This window comes from Mobula birostris, chromosome 23 (assembly GCF_030028105.1).
Source record: "Mobula birostris isolate sMobBir1 chromosome 23, sMobBir1.hap1, whole genome shotgun sequence".
NCBI classification, from domain to species: domain Eukaryota; kingdom Metazoa; phylum Chordata; class Chondrichthyes; order Myliobatiformes; family Myliobatidae; genus Mobula; species Mobula birostris.
The window spans coordinates 52,435,259-52,456,010 of NC_092392.1; the positions used below are offsets into that span (position 1 = coordinate 52,435,259).

Genomic DNA, 20,752 nt, shown 5'->3' on the forward strand with positions numbered 1-20,752 from the left:
GTTTTGTGGTCCTGAACCAGCATGGAAAACTTCACTCACCTCAACTCTGAACCAATTCCAAAACCTACAGACTCACTTTTAAGCACTCTATAACTCATGTTCTAAGTATTATTTATCTTTTATTTGCACAATTTGTCTTCTGTTGTTTATCACTCTTTGTTTATGTATAGTTTTTCATAATTTCTATTTAAATTGAGGTCAAATATATATGTAGTATCCTGTTGTGTTCTCACCAATGCACAAAAAAAGTTATGGTAAGACATTCAATTTATGGTCCATCCTTTTTTATAATCAATGCCAACACACAATTAGTCTTCCAAATTACTCAGTGTACTTGCATATTAACATTTTTTTGCCTTATGTAACAGGGTTCCAAAATCTCCATATTTGTCAGCATCTTGTAGCTTCTAGCCGTTAACTGATATTCTTTCTATCAAAGTGACTAATCTCATATTTCTGCAAGTTATATTCTATGTGCCAAGAGTTTTCCCACTTACTTAACCTATCCGTATCCTATTACAGAAGCTCCCTGTCCCACTCACAAATAATTTTCCCTCTTTCCCTCAAATTATTGCAGATCAGTAACGTCCTTTAACTCCATTTCATTTGCCCGGATAGAACGAATCACACAGGTTGGAACTGATGTGAAAATGTACTTGTACCGTATCAGATTGATTGAGAGTGAGGTAGATGCGCATGTGGCCTATTGACTGCATGGTGATTGGGCCTCCTACTCAAGGAGGTACTTTCTTTTGGGAGTGGGCTTTCAAGTGCGCATGTTTTTGTCTCGGTGGGCCCGGTTCATAGCTCCCATACTGTAAGTTGCTCTGTGTGTACCATTATTTACATGACTCCATGAAATCATTTAAATATACTCTATCTTACGGTCTTTTGGTCTTATACTACTTCATTGTCATTTTTGCTTCACGCATAGGTAACTATTGGAAATTGGATCTGATCTTCTCAGGATTTAGAGCAGGGCTGCCATTTCATCCCTACTAGTGGCAATGTCATTAACATTTGCTGACGTATTACTACATTTTTAGCCAATGTTAAGTCAGACTGGAAGGCGTTGCTAAAGCATTGCTGTTTTGGATGGGATATAACACATGAGATGTAATCTGCATGATCTAGTTCCATATGAGATCTGAGGCTATTCACCAGTAAATGAGTGGCAACCTGAGCGAGCAATTTCCTGTTTGAACCTCTTCCAAACAGTCTTCCGCTGTAAAGCCAAGGCTCCTGTTTGGTATTCACTTCAAGCTGCCAATGAAATGTTGCTTGGATGCAGACCAGTCGGTGGTTAGACATGTCAACTCGCACTTTGTCAAATACTTTCAGGTTTATCAGAAAACTTGGCTAATATTGGACATAATTAGGCATCGCCTCAAGTTGTTGAATGAACCTGCTGAGTGAGCCTCAGGGAATTAGTGCCTTATGTGATTGGAGTTTACATCTAACACCATAAAACATAGCAGCAGAATTAGACCATTCAGCACATCGAGTCCATTCTGCCATTCCATCATGGCTGATTTATTTTCCCTCTCAACCACATCCTCCTGTCTTCTCCCCATAACCTTTGAGCCCTTACTAATCAAGAACCTATTAAACTTTGTTTTATATATACTCAATGGCTTGGCCTCCATAGTCAGCTGTGGTAATAACTTCCACAGATTTACTACCCTCTGGCTAAAGAAATTTCTCCTTATTCCTGTTCTAAAGGGATGTCTCTGTGTTCTGAGGCTGTTTCCTCAGATCCTAGATCATCCTGTTATTAGGAATATCCTCTCCATATCCATTCTATCCAGGCCTTTCAATATTAAGTAGGTTCAATGAATTTCTAAACTACAAGTACGGACCCAGAGCCATCAAATGCTCAAAGTCAAAGCAAATTTATTATCAAAGTTTATGTTCTGTCTGTCACCATATTCTACCTTGAGATTAATTTTCTTGCAGGCATTATAAAAACATAAAGAAATACAGCAGAATTTATGAAAACAACTGTACATAAACAAAGACTAAGCAAGTGGTGCTGCTGGAGCTGACAGTTCCATGGGAAGATAGCTTAGAAAAGGCCTTTGAAAGGAAGCTCTCCAAGTACGCAGAACTGGTCAGCAACTGTCAACAGGCTGGATGGAGGGCGAGGTGTCTCCCAGTGGAGGTTGGCTGTAGGGGATTCGTAGCCCATTCTTTAGTTAGAGCCTTCAGCATTTTGGGCATCAAGGGAGAGAGGAAGAGGAGAGCCATCCGCAGTACCACCGATGCGGCAGAGAGGGCCTCAAGATGGCTGTGGCTCAAAAGAGGGGAGCAAAGAGTCATAAGTAGCTAGTCATCTGGACACAAGCTGGGGTCTGATCAGCCCCGGCTGGGTCACCTGGAGGAGGTTGTATGATGTTGAAAGACCTGAAACACCCGATGATTCCAGGAACATCACTGAAGATGTGTCCAGAAGCATCAATAGATGTATGTACACAACAAACAACCAAAGTGCAAAAGGAGACAAACCTTTTCATTCTTAGGATCTCCTCTGGACCCCTCCAATACTAGCACATCCTTTCATAGATGTTGGGCCTTAACCAGCTTAAAATCTTCCAAATGAGGGTTGATCAATACCTTTAAAGCCTCAGCATAACATCCTTGATTTTATATTCTATTCCTTTCAAAATTAATGTGAATATTGCTTTTGCCTACCTTACTCAACCTGCAAGTTAACCTTCAGAGAATCCTGTACAAGGACTCCCAAATCCCTTTGCACCTCTGAATTCTGAATTCATAGACCATTTAGAAAATAGTCCATGCCCTTATTCCTTCTACCAAAGTACATGACCATATGCTTTCTTACATAGTACTCCATCTGCCACTTATCTTGTTTAACAGCCTCATGTGTGGCACCTTGTCAACGGCCTCTGAAAATCCAAGTGAACGACAACCACTGACTTTCCTTTGTCTATCCCACCCATAAGTTCCTCTAAGGATTTCAACAGATTTGTGGCATCTGGGTTGTACAGGCAAGATAGACAGGAGTAAGAGTAGGGCATAGTGCAGTATTGTGGTGGATGGGAGACAAAATGGTTACATAAGGATAGAGGTAGAGTCTATGACTTAACTCATTAGGTACGTCTAATGCTGAGCTATGAAAACATGTTCATCACACAAGTGACCAATGCTAGTTACCACTAGAACAAGGGAGCCAAAACTTCCCCCCATAACGCTCCAAAAGGATTGTCATATGAGGAGTGATTGCTATGGTGTGTGCAAACACTTAACATGGCTGAATCCTGAAAATACCTGGTAAAATGTGTAAATAATTTGCACAAAATGCAAAACAACCTAGAAATTGTTCATCACATTTTACTCTGTCCAACATGCATTTACAGTCCAACTGTCCTATTCAACTATCAAAAGATTATTGAATAGACCTCTTGTGTGATAAGATTGACTCTTGTCCTCACAATTTACCTCATCATAGTCTTGCACCTTACTGTCTTCTTGAACAGCACGTTGTCTGTGACTGTGAAACTTTATTCTGCATTATGTTAATGCATTTCCCCATACTACCTCGATGAACCGATGTGATGAAATGATCTGAATGATAAACAAAGATCTTCACTGTAATTTGATACATGTGGCAGCAAATTACTAATTACCAGCCACAAAACAGTGAAATCAACTGCAACCAGGTGACAGAATTTCCAGGAGCAAATATCTGAACCTTGGCAGCCTCATCCTAAAACTGAAGGAAATAAAAGCAGCAAGTGATGTTGAAATTTATTTGAAGAAAGTTTCAGCCGTAGAGTTCGGATTTGCAAGCTGAATGCCCTCATTTTCTTCCAGTCGGTCTTAAGGTCTTAAGATTCTCCAATAAATAATCTTTGATAGGCCTCAATGGGGTCAAGAATGCAATATGTTGTAGTGCACAAGTACATTAGACAGACCTTCTGACTCAGAAGGTTGTAGTTCATGTCAGGATGGAGATCTGAAGTTCGATGATAGACTGCGTAGCAGTCAGAGGAGATGCTGCACGGTTTCCAGATAAAGTATTAAACCAAGTAAAGTCCTTCTTGTTGGGTCATACAAAAGATTCAATGGCATCATCTTGAAAGAGAGCAGCAGAGTTATCCCTGATTTAAAAACAGACGATGCTGGAAATAGTCATCAAATCAGAAAACATCTATGTAGAGAGAAACAGAGTAAATGCTTTATGTCGATTTTCTTCCTTCAGATGTGCACCCCTGCATGTTCCAACTTTGTATTCTGCTTCTTTGAGTTACGATGATGAAAGATCTTTGAACTAAGATAACTGCAGTTCTGAAGTTTTGAGAATTGTTCTCCTTTTTCATTTGCGACAAAAGGCAAGTTAACCTACTTTCTTCAAAGTTGGTGGTTTTGGTGGTGGTGTAGTCAGATCCTAGCACAGGTGAGCATCTATGTCCTCAGTAGCTTGCGTTCTCTCCATAACATAATTCAACACCCAAATTACAAGCAACAATATGTTATATTTTAATCATTATTCAGCTATACCAATAAACCATAGTCTGTTCCTAGCCAAAGATCTAATACCTTCTTTTTAATCAGCACAACTTTATCTTATGACCATTCCACACATTGGCAACTGTGTAAGGGAAAAACATTTTGGAGCATATTTTTTGCATGAAACAAAACATTAGAATAAGTAACATTCCTGCTAAGGGTAGATTATGAGCACATTTCATGGTTTTGTGCTGGTTGTGAACACATTTTGCAAAATTAAGGCAAGCCCCACATTTGACACAATTACAAACATAAAAACTGAGGGTAAGAGTAAGCCATTCAGTCCCTCGAATCTATTGTGCTAGTCAGTAAAACTATGGCTGATATTCTTATACCTTCAGGCTCACATTCCCTCCTACTTCTAAGTCACCCTGGTTTGCTTTGCATATTTAGAATCTATTGACCTCCACCTGAACAACATTCCTCTTCCAGGGAAAAGAGTTGCAAATAATCTCGATTCTGTTAGAGAAACACTTCAATTTCATTGCTGGCTTAAATGGATGACCCCTTATCTTTAAAAACTGATTAGCAACTTCTATATTCTTCCAGCAAAGGAATCATCTTCTTGAATCCATACTTTTGGGACTCTGTCAGACCTCATGTGTGCTTCATTCATTAATATATTTACTTCTGAGCAATAGCAGCTTCAGAAGAATTGCCCATGCTTAGTTTTAATATGGTTAATAATTTGTGCAGATGAATTATTGTTCTGACCAAACTGTGGAATTTCTGTCCTTGGGGAATACGGCAGATATTTGCAGCTTTCATCTACTTTCAAAACAGAAAGATATTTTGGTCTGGAGTAGTATAAGCGAGATCCTAGGCAGAGCACACTTTTCTGAGAGAGAACTTATGTGAAAGATACAGGGCAGAAGGGTGGATGGACATTAGAGATAGATGGATCTGCTCAGAACTGTTCACTGCATCATGAAGCCTGGAGCACAGATTTCTTGTAGGATGAGATGGACTCTTGACCTCACAATCCACCTCACTATGATCTGGCACTTTATTGTTTATCTGTACTGCACTTTCTCTAGAGCTTTTACATTTTATTTTGCAATGTTATTGTTTTACCTTGTTCTATCTCAATACACCATGTAACAATTTGGTCTGAATAAACAGTATGCCAAACAAGCTTTTCACCGTATCTTGATATATGTGACAATAATAAGCCAACACAATACAATACAATGCAATATCATCTTCACCATTGCCTTCCACATTGAGTAGAACATCAGATACAAGGAATTGCTGCCTAGAAATCACTTTACTGACTTTTTTGAGGCACCAGGTTAAATATAAAAATGTTTTAGAGATCAAAAATCATTAAGGAAACCCAGAGGTACAGCTTCTACTTCTAAACTGTCATTGCATTACCTTATTGAATGGCACTGCCTTATAGATTTACAGAACCCAGTAAAACTGCAAAACACTGTAGATTAACAGTACCTTATAGAATTAGAGAATCCTCTTGAATCCAGTTAAAGTAGAGGCTTCCCATTTCACCAACAGATCGGAGAGAGGAAGGCAAAAGCAATGTGAATATAGTTAACAATATTAACTCTACGTTTGCAATTCGGCAATGATGGAATTATGAAGCTTAACATTTTAATCCTTTCTGCACTGTTCAGATTTACGTTTTGCTGTTTGGTGTGGCCATAGATTACAAATGTTAGCAGATCATTTCACTAACACTGTGGAAGTTAAAAATGAATAATCCTCTGTGATTTTTTTTCTCTCTCACTGCTTCAGTTACAGAGCAGTGCATGTGTAAATATGAGCACCTGAATGGTTTCTGTATTTACTTCAGCATAATCAGACAATTACGGACAAGCAAGAAGTGGCCCTCCATCACGCCTGTGAAAATTTAATTCTACATCCTGATGGAAGAGCACCTCTTGATTGTCTGTAATTGTTTATTTCTTCAATGGCGAAACCCTAACTTATATGAATAAGTCTAAGCATCTTATTTCACAAGGACATTCCATCTATGAGTAAATAAACAGACTCGGTCAAGAGCCAAGTTAAATTTCACAAGAATGGGAGGGTCTGTTTCTCCCCCCTTGCATGGAATGTTTTATTTGGTGTCTAGGTTTAAGGTTCTGTCAAGTATAATTTGCAGTTGATTTAGTTTTAAAGATTGCTGGCAGGTAACCAATGTCAATGCATTACACCCAATACAATATGAAAGGGAAAGCTTGAGCTGTATTACTGGATGTAACCGACTCAATCGTGCTAACTTTCCCTTCCGGTCTTGGCTCAGTATTGTGATATAAATTAATATTAAAACTATGAGATTGTAGAGAAGCAAGACTCTGCCTGACCAAGCCCTGTGGGATCACTGGAATCAAAACATGGGCTTTCCTGATCAACATTCCTAAACCAGAGGGGTGGAGGTTGATATTCCATGGAATGGAAATCGGTTAGGTTCTGTAAACAGCAGAAGTTTGTTCCACCATTTTACCACCCAAGTAGGGAAGATGAAGCTTTATGTTGAGGTGGCCAAACTAATGGCTGTGGGTCATATGTGACTCTATTCTATACAGCCCCTCAGATTTAGATATCCAATTTCTTTGTCCTTTTACTTACTGTTCCAGTGGAAAAGAAATTCTTAGTGTCAAAGAAATATAGGACAGTACAGCAAAATACAGTCCCTTCTGTCCCTGATGTTGTACTGTTTTTTTAACCTCATCCATGATCATTTTAACCCTTCCCTTCTACATAGCCCATATCCATCCATTTTCTTTCACCCATATGCTTACCTAAAATTCTCTTAAATGTCTCTAATATATCAACTCAACCACTACCTCCAGCAATGCATTCCAGACAATTGCACTCTTCATGTTTAAAACCCTCTTATAACATCTCCCTTAAAACTTCCTCTACTCACCTTAAATAGATGTCCTCTGGTATTATTCTCAGGTAAATAACACAACCAGAAGAAAAACCAAATACAAATGACCATAGACCATCCGACATAGGAACAGAATTAGGCCATTCAGCCCATTGAGCCTGCTGCACCATTCCATTATGGTTGATTTGTTATCCCAGCTAACCTTATTCTCTTGCCACCTCCCCATAACGTTTGATACCCTTACTAATCAAGAACCTATCAACCTCCAATTTAAATATACCAAATGACATGGCCTCCACAGCCATGTATAGGAATGAATTGCACAGATTCACCATCTCTGGCTAAAGAAATTCCTCCTCATATTAGCATTTCATTAAGAATATTCAAATTATGGGTATGTGGATTTTATCTTCCTATACAAACCATGTGGCTCAAGAGGGCACCCTTGCACAATCAGGCAACTTAACACCCGGGCAATGGCTGCAATGGTTGTGTGCTTGTGTCTAAACCTCTATGCTTCAATGTCCCAAGGAAGAAGGGTTTGCATCTATATAGTGTGTTCATCACAAAATCAGAATTCTGCATAGTGTGTTTAGTGTCAAGGAATGACTTTCTAGTTGGGAGGGAATTATCATGTTCTTTTGGATAGCAAAAAGCTTAATTTTGTGACATGAGTATTATCCAGATAATCCCCTGGCAAAGATGGTAAAACAGTTCCAAGTTTGATTGCTACATACGGTACAGTACTGTGCAAAAATCTTAGGCATATGTATATAGCTAGGCTGCCTAACATTTTTGCAAAGTACTATAGTAATTTTTTGTATTGCACTGCACTGCTGCCGCAAAAAAAAAGATGTCATGACATATGTGAGTAATGATAAACCTGATTTTGATCATCATTGTCATTATGTGTCATGTTTTATGATGTGGGCAATCATGGTCTACAAATTCTTGGCAATTTTTTCTCCAGAAATTGTTTGCCACTACCCTCTTCTGGGCCATATCTTTACAAGGTGGGTGACCCCAGTTATTATCGATACTCTTCAGGGATTACCTGCCTGGCATCAGTGGTCGCATAATCAGAATTTGTCATATGCTCAGCTGCTCACACGACCATCCACCATCTGCTTCTCTAACTTCACGTGCCCCCTGATCGGGGGCTAAGCAGGTGCTACACATTGCCCAAGGATGGCCTGTGGGCTGATGGAGAGAAAGAGTGCCTTATACCTCCTTTGGCAGAGATGTATCTCCACCTTGCCTTTGTTGGGGACTGAGAATGGGAAGGGAGCAGGGAGAGGGGTATTATGGTTGAGAAGAAGGGAAGGAGTGGGAAACACCGGAGAAACATTCTGTAATGATAAATAAGTCCATTTTTTTTGGGATCAAATAACCTTGCCTGGTGTTGACGTTCTGGGTGTGTCTACACTTGCATCATCCTTTGTTCCCCACCCCAGTGCTCCTCCTTTACCACCTGTCCCACATCCCTCCTTCAGTGCACCATGTTTTCAGGTACAGTCCAACGCAATCGTTTAGTGTCAAAGCACTGTCCCAGTAATGAACCTGGGGCCAGACAGAAACTGATATGCATGGAAATGCTTGGCAGTTCATAAACATATAATGTTACACAATGTTCAAGTAGATTCTGATTGGCATGCTGCAGAACCCAGGATGATAATCACTCTATAGAAAACCTTACATCAACAAAGAGTGGCCTAGAAGCTACTATAAAACAGCCTGGATAATTGATCTGACAACTTTGGTTTGTCTTCAATCTCAGAAGCTTGGTTACTTACATTCATGTAATTAAATGCATTGGAATTATTTTTATTCATTTCTCAGGATCTGGACATCACGGGCAAGGCCATCTTTCATTGCCCATCCCTACATGCCTTTGAGAAGATGGTGGTGAGTTATTTTCATGAATCACTATTCATTTTTACATCTTAGACATGTCCTCAGGATCAATAATGACTCCTGCTCTTTCGGTTCTGGTGTGCCCATGGTGGACACCACATTGATGGAGAAAATAGGCAGCCCATTTAACGTAGAGATTCAAGATGCCTATTGCCTCCTCTGGTGCTCCTTCTCCATTTTGTATGGACTAAAATGAACTAGTTAGGGTGTTACATCTTTTCTAGCCAATTCTAAAAACATTCTTTGAAATGTCTTCGCTATCCTTCTGAAAATCGCTTGCTGTAATAGAGGTTGGACTAAAACTGGCTCCAGGTGTCTGATGTCAACAATACAGACAATGTGATCCATCTATTGGAGCTGGTTTACCATATAGTGCTTCCAAAATCTCTTTTATGTTTTGTAACTTAACCTATCCACTTCATAATACAGCTTTCTGGAATCTAAGCTTAACTTTGCTATATCTTCATTTACCTATTTTGCTCCACCTTGCGAATGTCTTCAATCTGTAAATCTCTGCTTAAATTTGTCAGAGTATCAGGAAGTGGGACTAAGCTTCATTTTTAATCTGATTCTGCTATAATGACTTAAAGTAAATGAGGACATATTGCACCTTCTGAATTCCTCTATCTCTCTGCTTTCTTTCTTTTCTCGCAACTCCCCCCCGCCCCACTGCCACCCACTACCTCATTAACTAGTGAGCATTCAGATACTGCCACTCAAATCTCTGGAACTGCTGCTCTAAATTGGTAAATCTCTCTTTAATTTTGTTTTGATTAGTTTCTTTTGGAGATTTGCTTTGCAGCTGCCTGTGAGCAAACACGCCTCGGAGTGAAATTTACACATTCTTTGATAATAAATATACTTCGAATCTTTCACTTTTCTATAATCCTTTAAAATACCCATTGAATGAGTTTATATCACATGACTAAATGTGTTTCTCTTTGGTTTACTGTTGGTATTTACGTGATAATGCTACTTTGAAGTGTGTTCAAAGGTTTTACGATGTTAACAACGCTATATGGATGCATTTATCTGTCTTTGAATGCAGTTGGGGATAAAGTGCAGTGGGCAGCTATATGGTGAAACAAACAATTTTGAACATTCTCTGGATGAAGCATATAAAAGAGAGCTGATGATTGCAGAGGCTAAAACGTTTACAGGAAAATACTTTGGGTGTAAGAAGTACTTCCAAACTTCTACTAACATATTACAGAAGGGAATATGAGCTGGGCATTCTGTTGCTGGAAGCCAGCATTTTACAGCCAGTCCTCAATTTTCCTGTTGATATTTTTGTGCAAAAGCATGCAGCTGTTGCCTTGGAGTAGAGATGAGAAGTTTGAAGTCCTTCAAATGAGCGGACAGCAGCAGTAGTAAACTTCTCAAATCTCAAGAATAAGCAATGTGTGAAAGTACTGCAGTTGACAATGTGAATATTGTTATCTTCTGAAGAGTATTGCAGTTTGTGGCAGTTTGGCATCACTCAGTCTTGAATCTATCCACATTCTGTGATAACACTGAGTTCTGCCTAAATACTCCGTGTTCAATACTGGAGGAAGTTGTCTGTGTTTGTCCAAGTTTGTGTTGTAGCTGTCGGGTATGGGAGACTTGTATCTCAGTTGTTGATATTGACCTTCTGTTCTTCTTATTTCTGCACAGTCACAGTCATGACTAAGTAATAAAATACTGTGGCTTGCAGTGTATCAAAGGATGTAAAAACTGTGACCTCCTCCTAGTACATACTATGGACTTTTATAAATCCAATCACCTTGTTTGTTTGTAAACATTCACATCCTCAGGATGATACATTAACTTGTACAAAGTAAGTTATTATCAAAGTACATATATGCCACCATATACAACCCTGAGATTAATTTTCTTGTGGGCATACTCAATAAATCTACAGAAAAATAATGATAACAGAATCAATGAAAGAAGGCTCGACTTGGGTGTTCAATCAGAGTGCAGAAGCCAGAAAACTGCAAATACAGAAAAGAAAGGTATAATAATGAAAAATAAATAAGCAAGAACTATCAAGAACATGAGACAAAGAGTCATTGGAAGTGAGTTCATTGGTTCTGGAAACACTTCAATGATGGGGGAAATGAAGTTGAGTGAACCCTTTGGTTCAAGAGTCTGATAGCTGAGGGTTACTAACTGTTCCTGAACATGGTGGTGTGCGTCCTGAGGCTCCTGTACCTTCTTCCTGTGGCAGCAGCGAGATGAGAGCATGTTCTGGGTGGTCGGGGTCCTTGGTGATGTATGCTGCTTTCCTGCAAAAGTGTTTCATGTAAATGTTCTCAATGGTGGGGAGGCCTTTACCTGTATAGTAGGAGAGTCTAGGACAAGAGGGCACATCCTCAGAGTACAAATGATACAGGGATATCCCTTTAGAACAGAAATAAGGAGGAATTTCTTGAGACAAGTGTGGTGAATCTGTAAAATTCATTGTGGAAGCCAAGTGGTTGGGTACATTTAAAGTGGAGGTTCATAGATTCTTGATTAGTGAGGATGTCAAAGGTGATGGGGGGAACAAGTGGGAGAATGGGATTGAGAGAAATCAAAAAAACACAAATGATTAAACAGCAGAGCAGACACCATGGGCGAAATAGTCTAATTCCACTCCAATGTTTTATAGACTTATGACTTTACATCAACAACATTGATAAGACTTCACGGGGTAGGCTGATCAAGAAGGTTCAGTTGCTTGGCATTCAGGATGAGGTAGTAAATTGGATTCAATATTGACATCAGAGGAGAAGCCAGAAAGTGTTAGTAGATGGCTTCCTCTTCCACTACACTTTCCCCATCACTGTACCATTCCCAAACCTATGGCCTCACTTTCAAGGACTTTTCATCTCATGTTCTTGATAATTATTGTTAAATTATTTATTGATATTATTATTTCATTTTGAATGTGCACAGTTTGTTGTCTTTTGAAGTATTTTGAAGTGAAGACACTAGTTTAGTGAAGGTAACATGACTGCCAATTTCTGCACATGAAGGTCCCACAAACAGAAATAAAGTGAAAATCATATAACTAGGTTTTTATTAGATTAGATTAGATTAGATTAGATTAGATTCAACTTTATTGTCATTGTGCCGAGTACAGATACAAAGCCAATGAAATGTAGTTAACATCTGACCAGAAATGCGAAGAATAGTGTTATTTACAAAACAACTGCGAATAAAAAGTAAGTGCTACAGCACACAAATATAAAAGTACTGAGACAGTACAATATGGGTGCAATACTGCTTAGCGCTGTGATGTGAGGTTCAACAGGGTCACAGCCTCAGGGAAAAAGCTCTTCCTGTGCCTATAGAATAAAATATAACATTAGGGTTGAGTGATAAATGATGACCAGATAATTAAAGTGAATTTTCCTCCCCTTCTGTTTGTAGCATCAACAATCATCATCTGTATGAACTTTATGAATTAAAGGAAGCAAACATCTCCTTTGTAGTTACACACTGCTGATAAATTATTAATGTGCAACTGACTGCAAAATTTGACAGCTAGGCCTGATGAAGTGTCTTGGCCCAAAACCTGACTGTCCATTTCCCTCCACCGATGCTGCCTGACCCACTAAATCCCCGACTTCCTTTGTGTGTTGCCTATAGAATCCTTTGGATGAATTGTTCAGATATGTTCACTCAGTTCACATTAGTTGAAAGTGAATGACTTTCAGAGCTCTTTAATTTTAGCAATTAGAGATGAAATGTGTAAGCCCTTTGGTCAGTGAATCACACACTGTTTTAAACTCAAACGTGATTTGAAAAAAGGATCACACACTATCAGCTCCCACTTTCGGGAAAGTGAGTGGGAAAAGAGAAATTGTTATCTGTCAAGAAATGTGGAGAAGGCTTGGTCCAACTGCAAAGTAGTGGAGAAATTTAGCAGTAAACTATATTTTACTAATAAACTACAAAATAACAAGCCATGGGGGAGGGGTGGAGGCACAAAATAAGAGTCAACAGATACTTAACACAACAAAGTAACCAAAGGCTAGCAACAACTGGTTGAGGAACAAGTGGATGAGAGCTGGGTTTAAATAGGCTGCAGGTGATGAGTTGGAAACTAATGGTAGGTGATTCCTGATAGCTGGCTAGGGATTGGGGGGTGCCTGCCTGACACATGGTAATCATGGAGTAGTTCTAGGAGGCAATACAGAGGATGGAATGGGTGTGGAGGGCTTTGGCAATACAACTGAAAAATATGTTTTAAAAAAAACAATCATGTCAGTGCACTGAAGATGGATGAATCTTTTATTTGGCTATGATGTTTCTGTCTCTTATGTCAACAAGTGTCAGATTCAAATGCTTCTTCAGCCAATGGGATGAATGGACATCACAGCCTTGGATCTGACTCCAAGGTTTATATCAAAGTTCAAAGTAAACTTACTATTAAAGTAGACATGTGTCACCCTATACAAGCCTGACACTCACTTTCTAGCTAGCTTTTCTGCAGCTTTTATACTGCTCACCTCAGGGGCATTTAGGCCAGTCTTTCTAGTAATGCCCCCCAGATCTTGAAAAATCAATTAGTGAAGAAAAATAAACAGGGTTATTTAGTTCTGTGGTAGATTTGACAATCAAAAGATTAAGAAAATACCTCAAGTTAATATAATAAAGCATGTAAAACATTGTATTATGTCATAAATGCTGCACTAATAACAAAGATATGTAATGCAATGCTGAGTAAACAAACCAGACTTCTAATTCTCTATATTACACTCTCATGAACAAGAATGACAAGTGGATGTTTGCCTGTGTGCAAATGTAGGGTTTTAAAGAGAGAATGCACTCACCCTTTAACTTTTCAAACTTGGCTTTACAGTAGACTGGAATTATATTAGGCAAGTTGTAAGGCTATCAGTAAAATAGCTTCCAATTTCCTTCTAGCTCTTGAAAGCTTTGATCTGATACAGCCATGCCACTTAAAATCATCTTGTCCTCTCTCCCCCCCCCCATAGAATCACCTCAAGAATATCAATGGATTCATCCCAGAACCTGTATTTTAACCTACTATGCCAGCACCCTTGTGAATACTTTGGACTTACCCTGCACTGCATCAGTGATGCAATATCTGCAACATATAGCATCCAACATATTAAGTGTCAAGAAGAAGCTTCATTGTATATTACCTGAAAATATTGGCTGCTGGACCATGTCTTCACCAGCAGCCTCTTATCATGGCAAAGTAGCCTGCTGGGCCTCTCTGCATTCACTTGTTCTACTGCTACTGACAGTGTTTATCACCTTCTCCTGTAAAAAAAAACTCCAACCCTAGCATTATCTTGGACTTCAGTGGCTACTTATGACTCTATGAGCTTCACATGAACAAGGGATTTCATTGCACCCTAGCATACGGTATTTGACAATAACTAATCTGATCTGACTCTAACCAAGCAAAACCTCTCACCACGTGTCCATCTCATTGATACAAATGACAAGGCCTTATCCGTGAAGGAGGTCTGTACAGCCAAGAGCTACCCATTCCTGGTGGTTTGCTTTAGAGCTTGCATCCCCTGTAGAGGTGCAGGTAGAATCATAGAGTCATACAACATGGAAGCAGATCCTTTGGCCCAAAGGGCCCATGCTGACCAATATTCCCATCTAAACTCATTACATTTGCCCATCTGTGATCCATATCCCCCTAAACATTTCCAACCCATGTACCTGTCTAAGTACTTTTCAAGTGGTGTTAATGTACCTGCCTTAACCACTTCCTCTGGCAACTCATTTTACATACGGACCACTGTCTGGGTGAAAAAGTTGTCCCTCAGGTTTCTATTAAATCTCTCCCCTCTCACCTTAAATCCTGCTTCATCAACCCTTGAGGAAAAGAATATATGCATTGATCCCTCAATATTTTATTTTATTATTTTTTTATAAGTTTCTACAATGCAGCAAAAAACAGTAAAAAGAACAGGTTTATACAGTGCAGAACAGACATATCAAATGTACAGTTCGTAACAGTTAAGGAAAAGCACCCATAATAGTATCGTATAAAGCTAGTTACCACCCCACCCTCCACTACCCAACTCCAAGCCGACCTTACAATATATAGAGAAGTTAATCAGAACTTCTATCACCACAGAGCTGTATCTATAAAAAGAATGAATATTGCCTACTACCTGAGCTATAATATCAAAAAAAAACTGTAAGTCTTAACCAAAAGAAGCTGGAAGTAAGGGATTTAAATGCAAAAGGAAAAAAAGGAGGGATAAACCCTTAATCTAAATGGGAATTATGAAAATATTCAAGAAAAGGTCCCCACACCTGTTGGAACTTTATATCCGAATTAAGAAGTGAATAATGAATCTTTTCAAGGTCTAAGCAGGACATAATGTCTCTGAGCCATTGAGCATGAGTGGGTGGGGCAACATCTCTCCACCTAAGAAGGACTGCACGTTTGGCCAAAGGAGAGGCAAAAGACAATGTATGACGTTTAGCTGGACTTGGATGCGTGTCAACCTCTCCCAAGGTGCCGAAAAGAGCAATCTGAGGGTTAGGTTCCAGATAACAATTAAGTATATGGGATAAAGTTAGAAAGACATCTCTCCAAAATTTCTCCAAGCTAGGACAAGCCCAGTACATATGAATAAGGGAAGCCTCGCCCCCTTTACACTTGTCACAACAGGGACTATTATCAGGATAGAACCACGATAATTTACTTTTAGACGTATAAGCCCTGTGTACAACCTTAAACTGTAAAAGACAGTGGCAAACACATAAAGAAGTTGAATTAACTGACTTGAGACTTGAATCCCAAACCTCGTCGGACAGAGAAAGATTTAAATCATGCTCCCAGGCAGTTTTAATTTTGTCAAAGGGTGCTTGCCTCAAAATCACTAACCTATCTCAAATAGTGGATATTAAGCATTTACCCAATGTGTTCATATGAAGAAACAAGTCCACAACATTTTTATCGGGTACCTCCGGAAAGTTGGGTATTAAAGGGTTGATAAAATGTCTAATTTGGAGATATCTGAAGAAATGAGTGTTGGGTAGATTGATCTTTACAGACAGTTGTTCAAAAGTTGCAAAACGATTGTCTATGAAAAGATCTTCAAAGCACCTAATGCCCTTTCTGTGCCAGTCTTGAAATGTGAAATCCTGCATAGAAGGCTGAAAAAGATGATTATGTAGAATAGGACTAGACAGAGAGAGATCCCTCAATATTTTATGTACTTGTGTAAGATCACTCCTTATTCTCCTCTGCTCCAGTGAAACAAGTCCCAGCTGTGATACGAATTTGCACAGGTTGGTTTCAGGTTGATCACTCCAGTGAGAGTGTGAGAAACGTATATGAAGTAGAAGCTTCCTGTGCCACTCTGCCCCTCAAGCTATTCTGTCCCACATTCCATTCTGCACCTTGTGTCTGCTCTGCCATTCAATAAGATTATGGCTGACCGTTCCCTCTTCATGCAATGCCATTGATATATTCATCCACCATACCTTTGAATCTTGGACCAACTGACTTGGTTCTTTCAGCACTTACTTTTCAGCACACATGTTTTAGCTAGTTTAGATTTCTAGATTTATAAGTGCTGCTTTGATAATATGTCTTGTGGACTCACAATATTATTTTCTAATTTTGAATTACTTACATATAAAATTGTCCTACATCACTTAATATCCAACTACGTTTACAGAATCTGTAAGTAGCAAGACTGCATTGTTTTCATAATTGCCTTTCAAATGACTAGAAGAATTTTGTTGCTTCAAATGAAACCTTTTAAAAAATCTTTTCTATAATCTATATACGGGTCCACAATCCCTTATCCGAAATCCTTGGGGCCAGTTGCATTTTGGAATTCAGAATTTTTTGGATTTCAGACCCCCACCCCACCAATACCAAAAAACACGTATGCTCAAGTCCCTTATGTTACCTGTCTAAGTGCAGTGGACTATAGGACCTGGCAGCGCACCAAACCTACGCACATCCTCCTGTATACTTTAAATCATCTCTAGATTACTTATAATACCTAATACTATGTAAATGCTATGTAAATAATTGTTATACTGTATTGTTTGTGGAATAATGACAAGAAGAAATTTTATTTCCAACATAAACATTCAATAAAGCATAAAAATATATAGAATCAAACGAACTGAATCAAACACATGGTAAATGACCTATTGGAATTAATGTAGAGCGTCATTGTCACTGTCGCTATAAAACTTCAGTAACTTGTCTTTCTGTTTATTTAAATCATATACAGTGGTAGTTCTGACACTATTTTCTTCAGTAAGACGCCGCACAGACACACCTCGATCAAGCTTCTGCGATAACTCCACTTTCTGCATTATTGATAATGATAGATGCTTCCTCTTCTTTTTCTCATTGTTACCCATAGGGGTATCTGCAGCTCTTTATGACATTTTCACAGTGAAATTAAACACAAAGTCAACAGTGAACACAAAATATCAGCGAACAGCAAATGCATGTGTAACCAGTATGAGCATTGAGCCACAACTGACGTCTGGCGGCCTCTGCTAGTGCTGCCACATCACACTTGTTGGCGAAAAATCTTCGGTTTTTGGAACTTTTTGGATTTCAGAATTTCAGATAAAGGAATATGCACCTGTATTGTGTTCTGGAATAACCTCCAGATTATAAGCAACAATGAATTTGTTTAAAAGTGCCCTCTGTAAGTAACACACATTGATCATCTATCTGAAGTAAAAGAGATATGCTTTGCCACTATTTTTGATGTTATGTAATTACAGGTAAGGGAGGACTTGAAGGAGAAAAAAGATGATATATTGGCAATTTCCACACCCCTCAATATTAAAATACAAAGTTGAAAATAAATTTATTATCAAAGTACATATATGCCATATACCAACATGAAATTCATTTTCTTGCAGGCATTCACAGTAGAACAAAGAAATATATCAGAATCAATGAAAAAGTGCACACAATGATTGATAAACAATGTCAAAAGAAGACAAAATGTGCAAATACAATAAATAAATAAACAAATAAACAAACAACAAATAAATGCTGAGATCAGAAGAGTCCCTGAAAGTGAGTTCATAGGTTATGGCATCAGTTCAGTGTATTGTGGATTAATTGTTGAGCTATTATTGTTAGGCTGGCTCTGTTATCAAAGTCAAACTGGACACACTGGAGGCTGTGGTAGAACCAAGGACCCCACAGAAAGTCCTGGCAATTCTGGACAATGTTTCTCACCCTCTGCATGTTACTTTGGCTGAACAGAGAGGCACTTTTAGTCATAGACTAAGACAACTGCGCTGATCAAAAGAGCGCTATATGAGGTCATCCTTACCTTCAGCCATTAGGCTCTATAATGTCTCAACCTATAGCTGAGGAAGTGATGACCTCCTCCTGTTAGACTGAGGTAACTTGTATTCTATCCTACTTCTCTTCTAATATTTGTATATCTGTGCACTTGAAATGCTACTATGGCATGATAATTTCATTTGGGGGTCAGTAAAGTATCTATCTTCTCATGACAAGGCGGGAGTTTGCCTTACAGTCAGTTGACTTGCAGTGCAGGCGGAGTTGCTAGAAAAGACCAATGGACGTAATGAAACATGAGCCATTGTTGCTAACCAGTACTGAGTGTGCTGCCTTGTTCCAGGTGCTGCAGGCTGTCTTGCCATTTCTTTCACTGGGTAACATGCTAGGTAAGCAGTTCCAGTTAATGACATCCGGGTGCCAGTCTGAACAGTAGAGTATTTCGTGCCATCAGTTCCTCATCTCTCCATTCCAAATTGTTCAGCAGTCCAGAACTCCCTTGTTGCAAATGACTTGGGATTGACAATACAGCTTGCTGTGTTCTTTCACCTGCTGGGCAACATCATTTGTTATCAGACTGTTAAGGAAGCTAAACTTTGCTTCTTATTGCAATTGAATTGAATCAACATAGTCACAAACTTTCGACTTACTGTAACTTATGCCTAGTCTTTTGTTTACTGCAGGAAGTAAAGGTTATGGGGAAAAAAATAGTGGGGAATGAAATTTCTCTGCAAGCCGGCATGGATGATGGCTGAATAGCCTCCAGTGTCATCAGTAAATATGGAGCATTTCGTTCAGACAAAAAGTAAAAAAAAACTTTTGTAACTAATTCTCTGGAAATGAAACTTTTTCTTATTAATGGAATTCTCCATTCTTCTGTTTAAATTGTTCATTATTTTGTATAAAAGTATAAGGGGCATAGTGAGAGACTGCCCTTGCTCGTATTTCCTGCCTTTAGATCCTGTTGGCACTTGCTGTCAGCTCACCATCCAAATATCGCAGTATTTGCCCACGGGTAACAGGACAAGCAACTTATTGCCTGACCGTGTCAGGCTGAAGAATTATCAGTGAACAATTAAGTACAAGCTAGGAATTGACAACTAGGTAAATCTTATATAAAAGCAATTGAAAAAATGTTTGAAGAGTGAGAAAGGATGTGGCTAGATTTGGCTTTGTGGGTGAGTTTGCTCTACCTTTCTGAGGCGTGCACAGGTTTTTTCCTGCTTTTCTGACATCAGATAGTGCGATGGTGGAGCAAAGAATGATGGGTTATTTCCAAAGTTCGCCCTTCAGCTGCGTGTATGTGGTTGCTGGAAGATGCCGTTAAGTTTACATGTAGATAAAAGTGAGCAGTGTTAACTTCACCATTGTTTCCACAGCAGAATTCAGCCCGATATTTTAATTGGTAACTATAAGGTAGTGTCATGATGTGAAACAATGTGTAGGAAGCAGCCATTTGTGCCTCCCAGCCCTGACAAAGACTGACATTTCTGATAAACTCCACTTAATGAAAGGTTTTGCCAAGTCTTTCCTTTCTCTCCCAAAAGGGTATTTAAATCAAATGCTTGCCCATTCTGGTGTGATGCTTCATTGCCAACACTGAGAGACCTATAAAGGAGGTTCACGACCAGGCCCTTAAGACTGTAAGATATTGGAGCAGAAATGGGCCATTCAGCCCATTCAGTCCTCCCTGTCATTCAATTATTCAACTGCAGCACTATTCTCCCACATTCTCCCCATGATCCTTAACCCCCTTTGGAACTCACAAACAAGAGAAAATCTGCAGCTGCTGGAAATCCGAACAACACACACAAAATGCTGGAGGAACTCAGGTAGGCCAGGCAGCACCTATGGAAAAAAGTCAAGGCCCCTTAATTAGCCCAGGTTAGCAGCTTGAAATGCAGATACTCTTTCTCTCTTCACAAGTGCTGTTTGACCAGTTGAGTATTTCCTGCATCTGCTGTTCTCTGCTATTCATGTAATGCAATTGTAGTTCACGAGGAGAGATAATGTGTCAGAAGCACAAAAGCAAAATACTTCAGGTCCTGGAAACCTGAAGAGAAATAGAAAATTCTGGAAGTACCCAGCAGATCATGCAGCATCTGAAAAGACAGAGATTGAAGAGACTCAGAAAAGACATTCTCCCCCCAAATGCTACCTGATTTGCTGAGTATTTTGTGCATTTG

General features: G+C 39.2%; 1 protein-coding gene across 6 annotated transcripts in view; it reads left to right on the plus strand.

Moving 5' to 3' along the window:
• The window catches only part of pde3a (phosphodiesterase 3A, cGMP-inhibited), a 538,978-nt gene that overhangs the window by 285,513 nt on the left and 232,713 nt on the right, over positions 1-20,752 (plus strand). For 3 of the 6 annotated variants that reach the window (XM_072241233.1, XM_072241236.1, XM_072241238.1), the window contains one exon: positions 9,224-9,289. The exons of the other annotated variants lie outside the window; for them this stretch is intronic. In XM_072241233.1, the coding sequence (XP_072097334.1) occupies positions 9,224-9,289 (66 nt within the window). The remainder of the gene's footprint in view (positions 1-9,223; positions 9,290-20,752) is intronic. 6 annotated transcript variants of the gene reach the window in all.